The sequence below is a fragment of the Xenopus tropicalis genome, chromosome 3 (assembly GCF_000004195.4).
Source record: "Xenopus tropicalis strain Nigerian chromosome 3, UCB_Xtro_10.0, whole genome shotgun sequence".
Lineage (NCBI taxonomy): Eukaryota > Metazoa > Chordata > Amphibia > Anura > Pipidae > Xenopus > Xenopus tropicalis.
The window spans coordinates 98,102,697-98,119,401 of record NC_030679.2 but is presented as its reverse complement, the minus strand read 5'-3'; the positions used below and the strand labels follow the sequence as shown (position 1 = coordinate 98,119,401).

The following is a 16,705-nucleotide window of genomic DNA, read 5'->3' as shown; positions in this document are numbered from 1 at the left end:
TTACTGAGATCTTCCTCCTTATAGGCTGCCTGTGTCCGTCCTGCCGCTTGGAGGGAACTGATTTGTTGTCACAGCAGAAGATGTGACTTTCTGTAGTACAGTAGTACTCACCCAAATCTACGTGATTATGTTTTCTTTAGTTAATAAGAGTTTATAGCATGGTATACAGATGTAACCTGTAATAATCGTTGTTTTTATGTTTTAAAGCAGATAGTATTTTAGGCTGAATTCTTGGAATTCTTTTATTCATCTACCATTTTTTTAAAATTCTTTATTAACATGTTTAATTGCAAGCTAAGCTAGGGTGGCCATTTGCATATCACCAAGAAGGAGGAGAAATCTTCAGCCTTAACACTTAGGTAACTAGTTATATAAAATTAACTAGGTCTTAAGGCTGAAGATTTATCCTAAATCAGGAGATGATGTGTTGAAATATGAAAAGAAGTTGTAAAAACTAAACACTATATACTTAGCTTTATTTATTTGTCAAGTATCACAATATTGTGATGAATGTTATTTTGTGGTATTTCCTCCAAAATTAATTTTTACATTTATATACATTTATACAGTAATATTAAAAAAAATGGAAGAAATTAATATTCATTTTTACTTTTGCTGGAACAGCGTATGCTAACCAAATTAACTTCACAAACTAAAGTAAGTATTCCATATACCATGCATGTCTATATTTTGTATTTTTGCCCTTTTCCTGCCATCTCCAAGGGTTTTCTGTTGGCCAGGAATTTTTGGTATATGGCTGAAAACTCTTCTGAGACGTATAGGTTTTAGTATAAAGTTAATCAATATAATTCTTTATAGACAGGAACTAAAAAGGACAAATTAATGCTCTGCTTCAGGTGGCACAGGACAGAGAACAATGCTTAAAAGCAGGACTGTCACCTTAACCCAAGCAGAGTTCAGAGCCTAAGTTGACATCATATATACCTTATCATCTTACAGCAGTGATCCCCAAGCAGTGGCTTGTGAGCAACATGTTGCTCAACCACCCCTTGAATGCTGCTCTCAGTGCCCCCAAACCAGGTAGTTATTTTTGAATTCCTGACTTGGTGGCAAGTTTTGATTGAACAAAAACAAGATTTACTACCAAATAAAGCCTCCTTTAAGATGATAGTGTGCATAGAGAGTACGTAATAGCCAATCTTAGCCCTTATTTGGCACCTCCATGAACCTTTATGATGCTTGTGTTGCTCTCCAAGTCTTTTTACATCTGACTGTGGCTCACGAGTAAGAAAGGTTGGGGATCCCTGATCTTACAGTATCCTTTTGTCCGTCTGTCAGTGACATTTAGGCTATTCCAAGGATGGAATGTAATAGAGACAAATAACATTACAACTTAAAAAGAAAATTATCTGGCTTCCCCTATGTCAGGGCAGAAGGGCCTGGCATTCACAAATGCAGGGCAGGCAATCGAGATGCAGAAAGCCCAATAGAATACAATGTAGCTAAGGGGTCAGGTAATTGCCATGTGATTAATGAACATCAGGATGTCCCAGTTCGCCCGATTTTTGCTAATCAATTATAGTGGATGCAAAGGCTTAGAAACAATGTTACCTTTATATGGGGACTCATACAAAGTTGCCCCAGCTTTAACGGATGTATTAAGATACAATAATCACACAAAATAGCCCTTTCCCCGTGTTGTTTTTTTTACAAGCAACTGGTAACACTAGTCTTCCTAGAATACATACCAGTGACCAGGGTTGTAACGTACTGTACGAAAGTGTTTCAAGCAATCACAAATTTTACAACTGATGTTAATCTCCCAAAATGTATTTATTGGAAATTTATGCTTATAATAGTGAGCAATCAGCAGAATATTCAGAACTCCTCTTCTGCATTTTTACTGCGCAGCTTCTTAAGGGTTTTCAGTTTTTCTATTGCTGATGTCAGCAAAATCTCTCCATGCACCTTGTTATCTCTTGTTCTCACATTGACCGCGCTGTCTGTCTTTTCTTTTTCTCCAACCACTGTAATAACAAGCATTTTTATGAGTGTTACCAAAACAAAGTAAAAAAAAAAAAAAAAGACCCAGATAAAAACAATTCAAATTATTTATATAAATATTCCTATAAAACAAGGATGTTCAACCTGTTGCCCCGGTTATTTAAGCACAACTTAGAAATGGAATGCCATGGACATATCTGGATGGCTATGAAAGGACTTCAGAACCAATTGTTAATTGCTCTAAAACAGGAATGGCCAACCTGCTGTCCTCCTGTGCTCAGTGACAACTGATGGGAGCTTTATTTTAGCAATAGCTGGAAGACTAGAGGTTGCAAATCATCTATCTAAAATAAAAAAGCTTTTGGTAACGTTCCAAAAATAGTGTAAATTGTCCATACCTTCAAAATGGAAGGTAGTAAGATGGTTATAGCAAGATGCTAGGGTAGTTGGTGAAAACTGGCCCACAGGAACTCACTTGGATATCCATCTACATCAGTCCTTCAATATGTGATTATAAACAGGAGCAACTGGTAGATGTCATACCTATTCAGACTTCTGTACAGATTCAATTTTTTAAGGGATTTCCCATACCCCAGAGAGATTTTAGTGGGTACATAAAATGATTAACCAACAGCAAGAACAGGACTGTAGACTATTCTCATTACCACAATTTGAACCAAGGGACCATGAATATGCACTACACTAATTTAAATAGGCAAACAGTATCAATAAAAGTGTTCATGATAATGAACCTTTAATCCAAAGCCACAAAGATAGTAAGATCCTTTAAAAGTTTATGGGTCCATCCATATGCTTCGGAGTACCATTGGATTCTTAGCTATATATTTTACATGATGATGAATGAAGAAAGTAAGTGTAAATTGCATTTGGATGATAACAGTCTGCCAGGAGAATAATGACAGAAACTACAGTGCTGAAAAGATGAAAAACTTAACATTTCCACTAACAAATGCAAATTTGCTAGTATCATGTGTATAGAATTTCATGTAGAGACTTTGGGGTTCCTTAGTTACAAGAGATGATATATAGATGGCTCATTTTCAATATGTGAAAATATAACTTACACTATACTATTTCAATGATGTACCTATATTTAAAGGCAGGGATTACTACCAATGACACTTTTACGAGAGACTAGAAGGTTGTTGGTAAATAATCTGGAACTTGTCTACTGGAGAGAGGGCTCACCATTTCTAAGGGCAAAGACACACAAAGCTACTAGTAACAGCTACTTTTTCACAGCTACTAAACTTCAGAAAACACCCTGCCATAGACAATACTGAGAATTGCCTCTGCTAAAACACAGAGAGACCATTATCAGTAAATAATCATAATTGTCTATTTTAGGAGCTGTGACAAGTAGCTCAGTGTGACCCTTAAGCAGATGCCCTATTTTTGCCGGCATTTACATGAATCACGTATTCAGGATTTTATAAAATAAACTGTTCCAAACAAAAGTGGTAGAAGCTAATTGATGATAAAAGCTAGGGAAAGCTTGGATAGACGTTAAGCATGCAAAATACCATATTTATTTCTGTAATTACCTAATATAAAATTGCACTGAGCCAGTTGTGCATTTCGGATTTTCTTATTCAGTGTACAGCTATGATCCAGGTCCACTTCAGCCATAAAACCAGCTTCAAAGACATCCTTGCATACCTAAAACACAGCAGTTCATAAAGAACAGAAACTGCTTTTTCCTTTGATGAGCAGTTCTCAATCTTTAATTATAGATTGCAATTTAAAAGGAAAATGACACAGTTTCATAATCAACCATTAGGAAACCCCTGCTTATGGTGTTAACCAGTACAAACATATCTAACATAACTTGTGGTCTGGGGCTCATTTATAATCACAGGACAAATCTGCACCTGGGCAGTAAAGGTGGCCATACAGAGGCAGATTTCAGCTGTCGATTTGAGTCCTTTAGCACAGTGGCACACAGGGAAATTAGTCACCAGCGATAAATCTTTGCTACCGTGGGCAACTTCAAAAAACTGAAGCAACGCGTATGCCATCCCACTGGCGATTTACATACTTGCCGGTGGGATGGTATTTCGGGGAGATTAGTCGCCCACAATAGCAAAGATTTATCGCAGGCAACTGATCACCCTGTGTGCCACTGCCCGTATCTACCTGTGTATGGGCATCCCTGACAGGCTTAGCTCACCGACATCTGGCCTAAAATTGGGCAGATCTGAATGTAACAAGTTTGCTTTTCCATTGGATCAGGAACTGCATCAGCTCGTTGGTGCGGTCCTCTGTCCAACGGCGCCTATATTTGCCATTTTAATTTGATCATTTGACCCTAGGGAATTAGCCCAATAATGCCCACCATAGGTGGTCATATGGGGAGAAGATCTGCTTGCTTGGTGAGTTCGTCAACGTGTATGGCCACCTTTACCCATAGCAATCAATCAGATATGCTTTTTTCGACTACATAATGGGACCAGTCAGGACACATTGGCTCTCACTATACGTAATGTTTTTGAGGCTAAAGTTCTCACTGTCTCTCGCTGTATTTATTTGGGGTGTCATTACCCTCTGCCACTCACTGTATTTAGGATCACACACAAACTGTGCGCTTGTGTAAATAATGGTGCATTGGCTTTAAGAGCACAGAAATGGTGATGTATAATGTTTTGCTATTAATACAGATTAATACAAATATTAGTGAGTGCTGTCTGGCTTCTAATTTTGTATAAAGTGAAGAGTGATCAGGTCTTCCACAGAATGTGGACCACAACTTACAGGTTGATATAAGCTGCAAAGTTAACCTCTCTGACCTCACCAAGCAAGCAAATGACACCTGAAAAAACAATGACACCTCTGATAATGTAAGCTGCCTTGTAAGAGGTTGAATAAGGAAGGCTCAAACTATAGTAAGGTCCCAGAATCAGGTCAATTAGTATGTTTCATATCACTTACCTGTTGTGCATACTCATCACAGCTTGGTCCTACAGGAATAACCATCACCTGACGTGGTGAAAGCCAAAATGGCCTAGTAGGAAAAACAGATGATACAGAAGGCATTGCTAATTTGTCAAAGTAAAGCTTAACCCAACCAATACAGGAATGATTTAGGCCTTTTAATTGTCATTTAGAAAGCAGGATGACTGTGTGGCTAGATTTTTTTTTGTTGTTTTATGACATATTTTTTTTTTATTAAGGTCTTTCCTATACGTCATCCAGTCTGTCATGATACAATAGCCAGGTTGCTGTGGAACAAAATAAATTAAAAATGCAATTATTCACAGAAGTCAGTCCAGCCTGAATACATTTAAAACATAGCTGCTGATATAAAATGTAGCTGCAGGTGGAGTGTATTTAACTAGTCTTTAACTTGCAGCGTTATCTTGGTTCTGGGTGAAAACAATTTTACAAAGCATGCATGAAGTATTCCTAAAGCTGGCCATACACGCACCAATAATATCGTACAAAACATAATTTTGTACGATATTCGGTGCATGTATGGCAACTCGGCGAGGTGACCGATATCGCAGAAGGCTGCGGATATCGGTCGACTCGCCGATCAGGCGGGTTAAAAGATTTTGATTGGGTGCCATTGAAAGCGCCATGGAAGGATCGAAAATCACCACGTGTGTGGCCAGCTTAAGTTGCACACTAAAGTATAAATTGTGTCTAGCACTGAAGTCTGTTGTGATGTGCTTGCCCATCAGGATCCACCAGGATTAGTACTTACCACTTCCCTCCATAGTTTTCACAGAGGATGGCAATCATTCTCTCTACAGAGCCCAGGATTGCTCTGTGAATGATAACAGGTCTTTTCTTGTCATCCCCATCCTTGCTGTAAAGACAAAACTGCATCATGAAGGCAGGGATATCATTAAAGTGATACTGACACAAAAAAATTACTTTTCAAAATAATAATGTGCATCAAAAGTTAGCTATAGGTCATGCTGACCATTTTTTGTTTAAACTTTTGCTTTTGCCAGTACCTTGAAGATTGATCCCGACTGTTTTACAGCCCGACTGCCACTTCTTTCCCTGTCTGTTATCTATCTCTTCACTGACATCACATGACATAGACGGGACCTGCTTTTTTTTTCCCCCCCTTACTTCTAGGCAGTCCGTGCATTACCTAAACAAGTGATCTGTTCCTCCTCACATCTGAACTGTGAGTTTGCTGTCTATTAATCATGCTGTTTGCCTGTGCGACCTGCGTCGTCTCCCCCGCACCGGCATACTTTCATGCCAGACACAGCCCAGAAAAAATGTCCTGCACGCTGCTCTGAGAAACCACTGCCTCTAACTCTTTGCTGTAAGAGGTCAATTTTGCGACCTGCTGTAGATATTTGACAGAAAAAAGTCTTGCTTTAAACACCAACCGACTTTTGCAGCACAAACATGGCGGCGCCCTCAGGCAGTTAAATAGGGGATAGTACAGGAAATATAAGTGTAATAGCCAAGTAGTTTTACACTGAAATGAGAAAGCTAATACAATAATATAGCAATGAGAGGTTTAAAAAGCATTATGATTTTTGGTGTCAGTATCCCTTTAATAAACATCTTGGTGCATTTCTAGCCTTGTTCTCACTGGTAAAGTGTCTACTTACCTGACATATGTCAAGTTAAAACGAATCGGCAGTTGGAAATCTAGCTGAATGGTTGCACACTGATGGTACCGCCCAATGGCATCTTTAATTTTTATATCAATCTACAAAAAGAAATGGCCTGGTTATAACAACACTGAGTGCTCCTATAGTATCATAGTTCAGTGCCTTATTCATGCATCCTTTCACATTTCCATAATTACTGCATTGACTCTCGTTACTGTCTCCTACAGGGCTTGACAAGTCTGCAATGATATCAAACATGTGTTTTTAAACATGCCCCCCCCCCCCCTGGATTCTAAATAAAATATAGACCCCCCCCCCGTTCTCTCCACTTAATTGATTCATTTACGTCAGGAGGTATTTTATAAGCCAATGGCAATTGTATAAAATAAATTACATAATCACACTAGAAGTCATTAAACCTACAAACAACAATAAAGAGTGGACAAGAGGGTGTTTAGGAAGGCATCATTAATTGAATAATTTTTTTCTTAACTAAAATAACAAATGAAAGAACTAGTTAAGCCAACAATTTTCTGCAATTTATAGTCATAATACACTATATATATAGAATTCTGGGAGTTTAAATACATTTAATCCCACACATACTAGCCTCATTTTTATTTAAGAACATTTGATCCTTTGATATAGTCTGCTTTATTATTAATTAATATATATATATATATATATATATATATATATTATTTTTTTTTAAAAAAGAGACATACTAGAGAATATTATTATGCATACTTTTATTGTATTGACAATGATCTACATGCTTTTGTAAATGGAATATTTTCAGTGAAGGCAAAACTATTAAAAACAAATTAAATCAGCCCTAAAACCACTACTTTGTAGGGAAAAAAGGCTTACATCAGCCCTGTACTGAGAATTTTATGTGGTGTGCGCATTTTTAATTACACCATACTGGAAGACTAAGCATTTTTCCTGCTTTGCATGATCCTTTGTTACATAATTACAGAACATTTCCAATTTATACAACAAAATCTTGTTGAAAATCTTGTAGAAAGTAGTGCAATGCTGATTTCCCTGCACAGTGCTGCCATCTACAGTACACAGGACAGCCTTACAGTTCCCTTTTCCATTCAACACTGTAATGCCTCCTTGAATTATTCTGTAAAAATAAGAAGCCAAAGATCTCACCCATAGATTTCTAACAGTTAATAAACCGCTGTTCCCAACAGCTTTTGATTGGGGTTTGTATTTTAGTAGTACTTTAGGGTAAAGTTTCATGCAATAGGCACTCCTGAGTCTTTTACAATGAGAAACAGAAGTATTTGAACACCCTGCGATTCTGCAAGTTCTCCCACTTAGAAATCATGGAGGGGTCTGAAATTCACAAATACAATACAAATACAGTACATTCTTTAAAAATCATACAATGTGATTTCCTGAATTTTTTTTTTTAAATGCTGTCTCTCACAGTGGGAATGCACCTACAATGTGAATTTCAGACCCCTCCATGATTTCTAAGTGAGAGAACTTAAAGCAAGTTACTCTTTTATAAAGCAAGTTACTGCCCTGCTGTGCATGCCAGTACTCTCTGAAGCACAGCAGTCTTGCCCACTCTGGAACACACTAGAGCAGGGGTCCCCAACCCTTTTTACCCGTGAGCCATATTCACATGTAAAAAAAGTTAAGGAGCAATACAATCATAATAAAAGTTCCTGGTGGTGCCAAGGACTGTGATAGGCTTTCTGGTAGCCCCTATATGGACTGGAATATATGTAGCCCCCATATATGGAATGGCAGCCTACAGGAGGCTCTGTATGTCAGGCCACCTGATTTTTAAGCAACCAAAACTTGGAAACCTGGAATTTAAAAATAAGCACCTGCAACATCCAAAGTGATCAACATGTTGTTTACAAGCCACTGGTTATGGATCAATGCACTACAGAGTTTTGATATTTAATTTTACCAGTGAATACACCGCAGTACACATAAATCCACCTCTGCACTCTCTTATATAAAACAAACAAGCAAACAATAAAAATGTACTTACCTTAGGACCATAAAAAGCTCCATCTCCTGGGTTCAGCTTCCATGGTTCTCCAAACTGATTCAAACTACTTTCAAGTTGCTACAGGGGCAAATTAAAGCAAAAGATAATTTTCAGTTACAATCCCTAAGGCTCACATTGTACAGAACTTTAACATATACATATACAGCATCCTGTGGGGCTCTTACAAAGGACACATTACTGCTAAGGTGACAGTATAAGTGAGCATGTACCAAGAATAAATGGAAAATGACACTTAGCGAGTGCGGTGAGGCAGAACAGCTTAAAGGGGAAGCTAAATTTTTACATGGACTTTCTGGGGCATATTTATTAAAGAGTGAAAATAGATCTCACCACAGAAACACTCCATAGTTATCTATTCACTTGCATAAATGAAAAATGTAGTAGGACGGAGCACGCTAGGACTACTGAGTTAAAAAATATATCAATCTTTATTAGTAGCTTCCATTAAAAACATAGTGCAAAGTTAGCAAAACTAGAACTAGCTAGGGAGTTCTAGTTTTGCTAACTTTGCACTATGTTTTTAATGGAAGCTACTAATAAAGATTGATATATTTTTTAACTCAGTAGTCCTAGCGTGCTCCGTCCTACTACATTTTTCTTTTTGCTGTTCTCTTGCCTGGATCGGGGGCGTATCTGGACGTGCTAGCACGGGACACTGGGGACGCGGAATCTATCCGGTGAGTGCTCCCTACGTTTACTTTCACTTGCATAAATGAAGTAAGGGGCAAAAACACCCAGAATTACTGCAACAAAAAACCATAGGATTGCATCCAGATCTGCAACCTGCATTTTTACCTGCTACAAATGTACTACCTGATCTGATACACAAGAGGTTTATTTATATCCCAACCCATCAGCCACTGGCCTCCATAATGATACCATCATAAAACCAAAAGTTATGCTATCCAAGGAGGGGGAAGGGAAACAGAGAATCTTTTTTTCACGCTCCCTGAAACACAACCCTACCAGCATTTCCTATCTGGAAACCCGCAGTAGAAATAGAATGGCTTCATTATTTTCATTATTGTGAAAAAGGTAAAATTTCACTTTAATGTCCATAAGACAAAGTGCATAGAAAGAAACTCTACTTTTAAATATGGTCTATATGTGCTACATGTTCTATGGAAAAACCTGTTCTCACATTACCTTTTCTGCTTCATTCCAGATTTCTATTTCTCCCAAGTAATTCTCTGGTCTGGTTGAAAGGTGAAGCTGAAAGGTGAATCCAAACACCTTGTATACAGACTGAAGGAACTGCAGACACCCATTCATCTCCTCCTGTATCTGTAGATAGAATTAAAAAAAAAACTTCCATACACAGGAATCCTTGAAAAAAAAAAACAGACCATTTATGATAACATCCTTTTCTATGTTTTAAAAGTCTAATGAAACTGATTCACTTTTGAAAAACCCAAATCAAACAGCAAGTATGATTAATGGGGGACTATTGCTGATTAAATTAATTGAACCAATATATAAGTACCGTAGTTACTTAAATTAGACTGTTCCATGGCATTTCCTTGTAAAGTGATTTATTATAAACATGTCGCAAGAACAGACTTGTGCTACAATGATAAAGTGCATAAATCCATGAACTAACTAATTGCTCTCTGTAGCCATATAGTGATTGCACGAGTGCTGTGTCAATTAAATGTATGCCATAGTAATGGCAAGTTTTACCCAACATCTACATAATGTTTTGCTGTACCAAAATACCTACACACCTATTATCTACACAAAAAAATCAAAGTTTGTTGAAAACTTTCATAACGTATAAAAGAATCTATTCACTTAGTTGCAAGGGGGTGCCCACATGTATTTACAACCTATGAAGAAAATGACCAAAAATTGAATTTGTCAATGTAAGGGCACTACCAATAAATAGGGCAATTCCCACAAATTAGTTTGTTTTATTGTGTTTACTGGTGTCCATGTTCAAACCTGGCTCCCTAGTATTTTTACTGTTTCTTTTTACCTGATCCATAGTGCAAAATATATGAGCATCATCCTGCTGAAAGCGCCTGACTCTGGTCAAGCCACTTAATGTTCCCGAAAGTTCATTGCGATGAAGGACCCCAAAATCTGCAAAGCGTAAGGGCAACTCTCTCCAGGACCGTGGCCGATGACCAAACATTAAACTGCAAGAGACAAAAAAGGGTGCTGAAACATAGAGGCAGAATCCCTGCCCAGATACAGTGACTAGGGCTCTGTATCATATACAGAAACTAGAGAAATCATTTACAAATGCAAAGTGCAATTCATGGACACCGAGCACCATGTTCTTTAACCATAAAGCAGCTTTTTTTTCCCCTGAATTCCAGCATAATTAGCTTATGCTAAGTAGTGTCTGTTGCATCTTGCACACAATGTGCCAATCCAAGAAATGCACAAAATGTTCAAGTACTGGAAATGCACAAAGGTTGATGCAATAGGGCTTGTGTCACCCTTTACAGTACCATATCACCAGCACTATGTACAGTATATGATACTTGGTATACTGTGTGTAATTTGGCATCTACACAGTAATGACCTCAGAATCTCTTATGCATTATACTCATTTATCAACACTGGGCAAATTTGTACCTGAACAGTAACCCGCTGCAACCAATCAGTATTTTTTTTCAGCCAGCTGCAGGTAGAACTATAAAAGCAATACTTTGATTAGTTGCCATGAGTTGTGTGTGATGTTCTATATTATATGTAATCAGTGGTTACCCATGTCAATATTTCTGCTCTTTTATCTACACCATGTCATATGTTGTCTAACAATACACAATGTATCAAGATCAATGGCTCCATTAAGTAAGGGGTTAATATTAACCAATTTCACACAAGCATTTGAAAAAATTAAAGTAGACATTATTTTGTTACACAGACCTAATTTTATTTACCAGTAGGTCCTTCCAACGGACACAAGGGCACCCACTCCGTTTAGAAGAAGGGAGGTTCCGTTTAAATATTCAGAAAGGATTTTTTACAGTGAGAGCTGTGAGGTTGTGGAATTCCCTCCCCGAATCAGTTGTGCTGGCTGATACATTATATAACTTTAAGAGGGGGCTGGATGGATTCTTAGCAAGTGAGGGAATACAGGGTTATGGGAGATAGCTCTTAATACAAGTTGATCCAGGGACTGGTCCGATTGCCATCTTGGAGTCAGGAAGGAATTTTTTCCCCTCTGCAGCAAATTAGAGAGGCTTCAGATGGGGTATTTTGCCTTCCTCTGGATCAACTAGTAGTTAGGCAGGTTATATATAGGCATTATGGTTGAACGTGATGGACGTATGTCTTTTTTCAACCCAACTTACTATGTTACTATTTAATTCAAAGGGCTCCCTATATAAAAAGATAACATCAAGTATACACAATACACTGTAACACCATGATGTGTTTTCTATGCCTGTGGATCATCTTATATATATCTATGGGCAAAAACAAACTTTTGGTCAGTTTCAAATCTAGCAAACATTTTAACTTTGCTAAGCAAACAAATTAATTATTAGTATTAATTGTAACTGCTATTAACATAGTATTGGCTGTCCCTTTTTAGCCTCTACACTGCTGGTTCTGCATGCTGAAAAATATAGCAGACGCTGGTGACTGCAAGGCATCGCAGGAATGCTACATTCTTTAAAGAGTAAGAACTAGCAAAGCAGAAACACACAAACATTGCATCCAACTGCAATAACAAATAGATTTAAAATCAACATTTTTAATTAATGCACCTAGAAAATTTCCTCGTCTTATACGCTGTATTTTCCGGCGTATAAGACGACCCCCAACTTTTCCAGTTAAAATATAGAGTTTAGAATATACTACCACCCTGTGGCTCTCAGAACTGAACCCTCCACTCCTCCTGGGCTCCCGCGATCCAGGCACCAGAATCTAAAAAAAACTACAAAATTCAGCCCCACGCCTCTGGCATCCAGCGCTGAGCTATTGCGTCCAGCGTAAGCATGCCACTAATGGGTACAGCTACCTGCCAAAAAGGGCTAAAACCCCCCCTGCTTACAGCGGCCCCTATGGCATTTGCCAGAATCCACAGATTGCCAGGGCATGGGATTTAGCCACAAGTGTTTAGCAGCAGGTTGTGTTTTTTTTTATAAAATATTTTTTAACACAGGCACACAAAAATGTACCCCTATATCTGTTACCCTAGCTACTGACCCACAGAGCCTATACAGAAAATACAGCCCTGCATTAGGCATTACACTATTAGTACTGGAGATGTATTATTTCCCTTAGTAAAGACAGCCTTTCTTTTCTTACGTCTGTCCACTGTACCTTGTGTTAACTAAGCAGAACATGAAGCATGGCAGCTGCCTTTATGAGTCCCTAAATGCCAGCGGTGCTCAGGCTGCCAGAAAGGACTCCGTTATATCACAATCATGCATCCTTTCAACCTGTCAACAGGACTCTCAAAACATCCAATCAGCGCTCCCTTCTTCTCCGATTACCATGGCGACAGACAAACATTCGTAACCCTGCCTTACAGATGCGGACCCTGGGAGTAGTAGGATCTCCGCTCTCAATTTGACCTAAAGAACAAGGGCCTGCGGATTCTCAGGAGACTACAATTCCAGGTACGGGCCTAATGTCGCTCATGAGCCCACACCTGGAAAAGCCTCCCCTGCACTGTGTATCCCCGGCGTTGCAGTAGCGACTCCCTGCGTATCGCGTCTCCCGTTACTGTGGCAACGAAAATGTGATTGTGCAGGCCGCACCAGGAAGCAAGTACCCGGCGTATAAGACGACCCCCGACTTTGGCACAGATTTTTCGGGGATAAAAAGTCGTCTTATACGCCGGAAAATACGGTATTTTCTGTCATTATGCAAATATAAAAAATTGGAGTTGAGTTTCCGATCTGATGGTTTTCCATTCCTGGGGACCTCATTCAGTCAATCAGTCTGAATTACATATGTCCGGTCTAATAAGAATAAGTATATCCAACGTCTGTGGTACCGAGGGCAGGAATTTTTCTGGCCTACATGGTGGAGGGCCGCTAATGGAAGCCAGTTTTGACCACCGCCCTTTTTTACACTGCACCCACTTCAAACCACACCAATGTTATCAGAGCTTTTAAGACCATCCCCACATTAATGGTAGTAGTGAAGAAAAAATCTACATGGTTGGTGCTCACTGTAGGGATATCACCCTTCATTCATATGTGAAAGAATTATATTATGTCATATTAAGACACACCCTTAAATCCATATGCCGCCTCCTCCTCCTCGCCTGTGGATAGCACACCTTAGGGACCATATAATGACTATTTCCAACTGCTAACAAAATCCCAGACAATGAACTTGTAAACAATGTGGGGTATTACAGCCTGAATCTGAGGTGTGAACAATGCAGGGGGACAGTTAATCTCAGGACTGATACCAATTAAAGGCTTACACAAAGGTAAGCAGTCACAGCAGCCAGACAACTGGGGGGGCACACAGAGGGGGATGCGGGCCGCCAGTTGGACAGCACTGACTGAAAGAACCCCATCAACCAATGCGAAAATATAGGCCCTGCATGTTCCCCAGCAACTAGATTACTTAGGCAATGTCAGATCAACTGCCAACCTATTTCAGCAAGGCGTTGCTTTGATTCTTGGGTTTTATACATACCAATGTCCAGGACAGTTCATAGGCTTTAGAGCAAAGGTTTCCTTTTCAACCTCAAAAGAGAACATGTTCTCACTGTAGTGCTGCCAGTGGCCAGACATTTCCCACAGTTTGCTATTGTAAATATTAGGAGATGCTACTTCTGTAAAATTCCGGATTTGGTATTCCCCCTGAAAGAGTTGAAATACAGAGATTGTAACCACTGTAAGGGTTATAGTGCAAACAAGAGTCTGTTTACAAAATGGAAGTTCAAAGAGCAAGGAGCAAAAACACATGCAATAAAATGTGGTGTGTATTTTAGACAAAATTCCAGTGAAATGACAGGGGCACCACAAAATAGCATATGCAGCATAGTGGCATAACTACAGTACATTACAGTATAGTATAGTTCAGTTGATCATGCTAATGACTAATGCCTAGTAAGTAAAATGTTTAGGCCATACCCCAAATTTAGCTAGCTAAACCCAGTTATGGACCCAGTTCACCTACTTTTGGGCTAGACTGTCCCACTGAAATCAGGACCCATGGGGAGTATGTACTGAGGATGAGTTGGTGAATTGAGAGCCAGCTTTGTGACCCTCTGCAATCCTGCCTTGCACTCCCAAATAATTCAAATAATATGCATATTGGCACCTACTATCTCTTCTGCCTACAGGCCTAGAGTAGATATCCTGTGAAGCAACAATTAACTTATAACAATCAGTACTTGACCCCAATATGTACTTTAATTCTGTGCTGTATGAAAAAAACTTGTATTTACCTTAATGAAGTCAGTCAGTGTGTTATAAATATGGGCACCTCGTGGTAGAAAAAAACAGCTCCCTGGACTTAGATCATGGAAAAAAAAAAGTTCTTGATCCTAAAATAATAAATAGAATAGTCATAATTAGTGTTTCCTCAGTTACGCTAACACCAAGCATTTCGATGTTTTGAATTGTAACAAAAGTCAAATATGGATGCCCATGTAGGCCAAGGAATCAGACTAAGTAGCATCTGCTGCTCCAGAGCTGGGATTGCTTGCCTTTCCCCGTGGTGTCAAAAATGGAATTAGTGTCTGATTTGCATGGTGCCAGTCAGCAGACACCTGTTTTTAGGCATTAACAACAGTAAGCATTGTTAAATCACAAAATATACAATACTAGTAAAGCTCCTTGATAGATTAAGGTATTTACTATTTAACAATTCCATACCCTTTCAAGTTTAATACAAAAAAAAAAAACAATTCCATACCCTTCCGATCTTCCTGTGATCTCTGTTTTTAGCTTCTTCCTGGAACTGTTCCCATTCTTTCATCAACTTTGAATCAGGGAAGGATATTCCATAGATCCTCTGCAGTGTCTCCATATCTGCCCTCCCCTCCCAGTATGTTGAAGAATTCTAAAATTACATAGATACCATACAGCCATTTATTAATGTAATTTTTCTTTATTAAGTTAGAGTACCTAGTGATGTTACAGAGGCCGTACACTAGATAGGAAGTTCGCTGTTTAGGTTTGCTCTTAGCTAACTGGTACTTGTTTGTCAAACGTTACTATTTATTAGGTTCTTAGAGATTCCAATACAATATTTATTTCAGTATATTTCAGCAATATTCCTTTTATATGTTTTAACAATTCAGAATGAAGGCCCTGGTACATCTCAATAACTGTACAAGTTAAAAACTGAGCAAGGTATCATTTATGCAATACATGTTTCAGCAAGTAGAACATTTTTTTTCTTTATGCAAGATATATAGCTACACGGTCAATTTGGGTTAAACAAGACAAAAGTCCATCAAGTTTAACCCCTCCAAATAAACCCAAATACAAATATATACACATACTCATACAGACCGATCTATACATTTCCATAAATAAGTTATATATAACAATATATATAATAGTGTAGATTTTGGAATCACAATAGCCTTGGATATACTATGCTTGTTCAAGAACTCATCCATGCCCCTCTTAAAGACATTAACAGAATCTGCCATTATGGCATCACTAGGAAGGGCATTCCTGAACCTCACTGCCCTCACCGTGAAGAACCACCTTCTCTGTAAATAAAAGCTTAGTTCCTCAAGTTTAAGTTAACAAGGGAAGAGAAATGTATATCACTTCCTCATCATTTCTATACATACACTTAGAGGTTTTGCAATATCTTACATTATCATTTAATATTTTAAAGAACATAATATATTTTATATTTTGTCTATAGTTTCCCAATTAAGTGAGCCCAAAAACTCACCAGTTGTTAGCTCTGTAATTTAACATTGCAATCTATCATTTTGCTCACCTTGTATATTTTTAAGGTCTTTATTTTCCCTGTGTGTCTCACATGTGGTCCTCTACACAGATCGATAAGTGGGCCACACCTGCAAGTAACATACATTCTAACTGTGAAATACTGAGGGACTGATTTATGTCCATTAATATCTTTTTTATACAAAAACAATTAGGGGGATATGATTTTTGGAGTTTACATGTGTGCATGTTTACTTAAA

At 38.4% G+C, this 16,705-nt stretch overlaps 1 protein-coding gene across 1 annotated transcript in view; it reads right to left on the bottom strand.

The window, feature by feature from the left end:
• Positions 1-1,775: 1,775 nt before the first annotated feature.
• The window catches only part of tars3 (threonyl-tRNA synthetase 3), a 33,955-nt gene continuing 19,025 nt past the window's right edge, over positions 1,776-16,705 (bottom strand). Inside the window, 12 exon segments of the mRNA NM_001102753.1 lie at positions 1,776-1,988; positions 3,531-3,645; positions 4,915-4,987; positions 5,690-5,794; positions 6,564-6,664; positions 8,587-8,664; positions 9,754-9,891; positions 10,583-10,745; positions 14,224-14,390; positions 14,981-15,079; positions 15,451-15,597; positions 16,498-16,576. Coding sequence (NP_001096223.1) covers positions 1,840-1,988; positions 3,531-3,645; positions 4,915-4,987; positions 5,690-5,794; positions 6,564-6,664; positions 8,587-8,664; positions 9,754-9,891; positions 10,583-10,745; positions 14,224-14,390; positions 14,981-15,079; positions 15,451-15,597; positions 16,498-16,576 — 1,414 coding nt within the window. The 3' untranslated portion in view covers positions 1,776-1,839.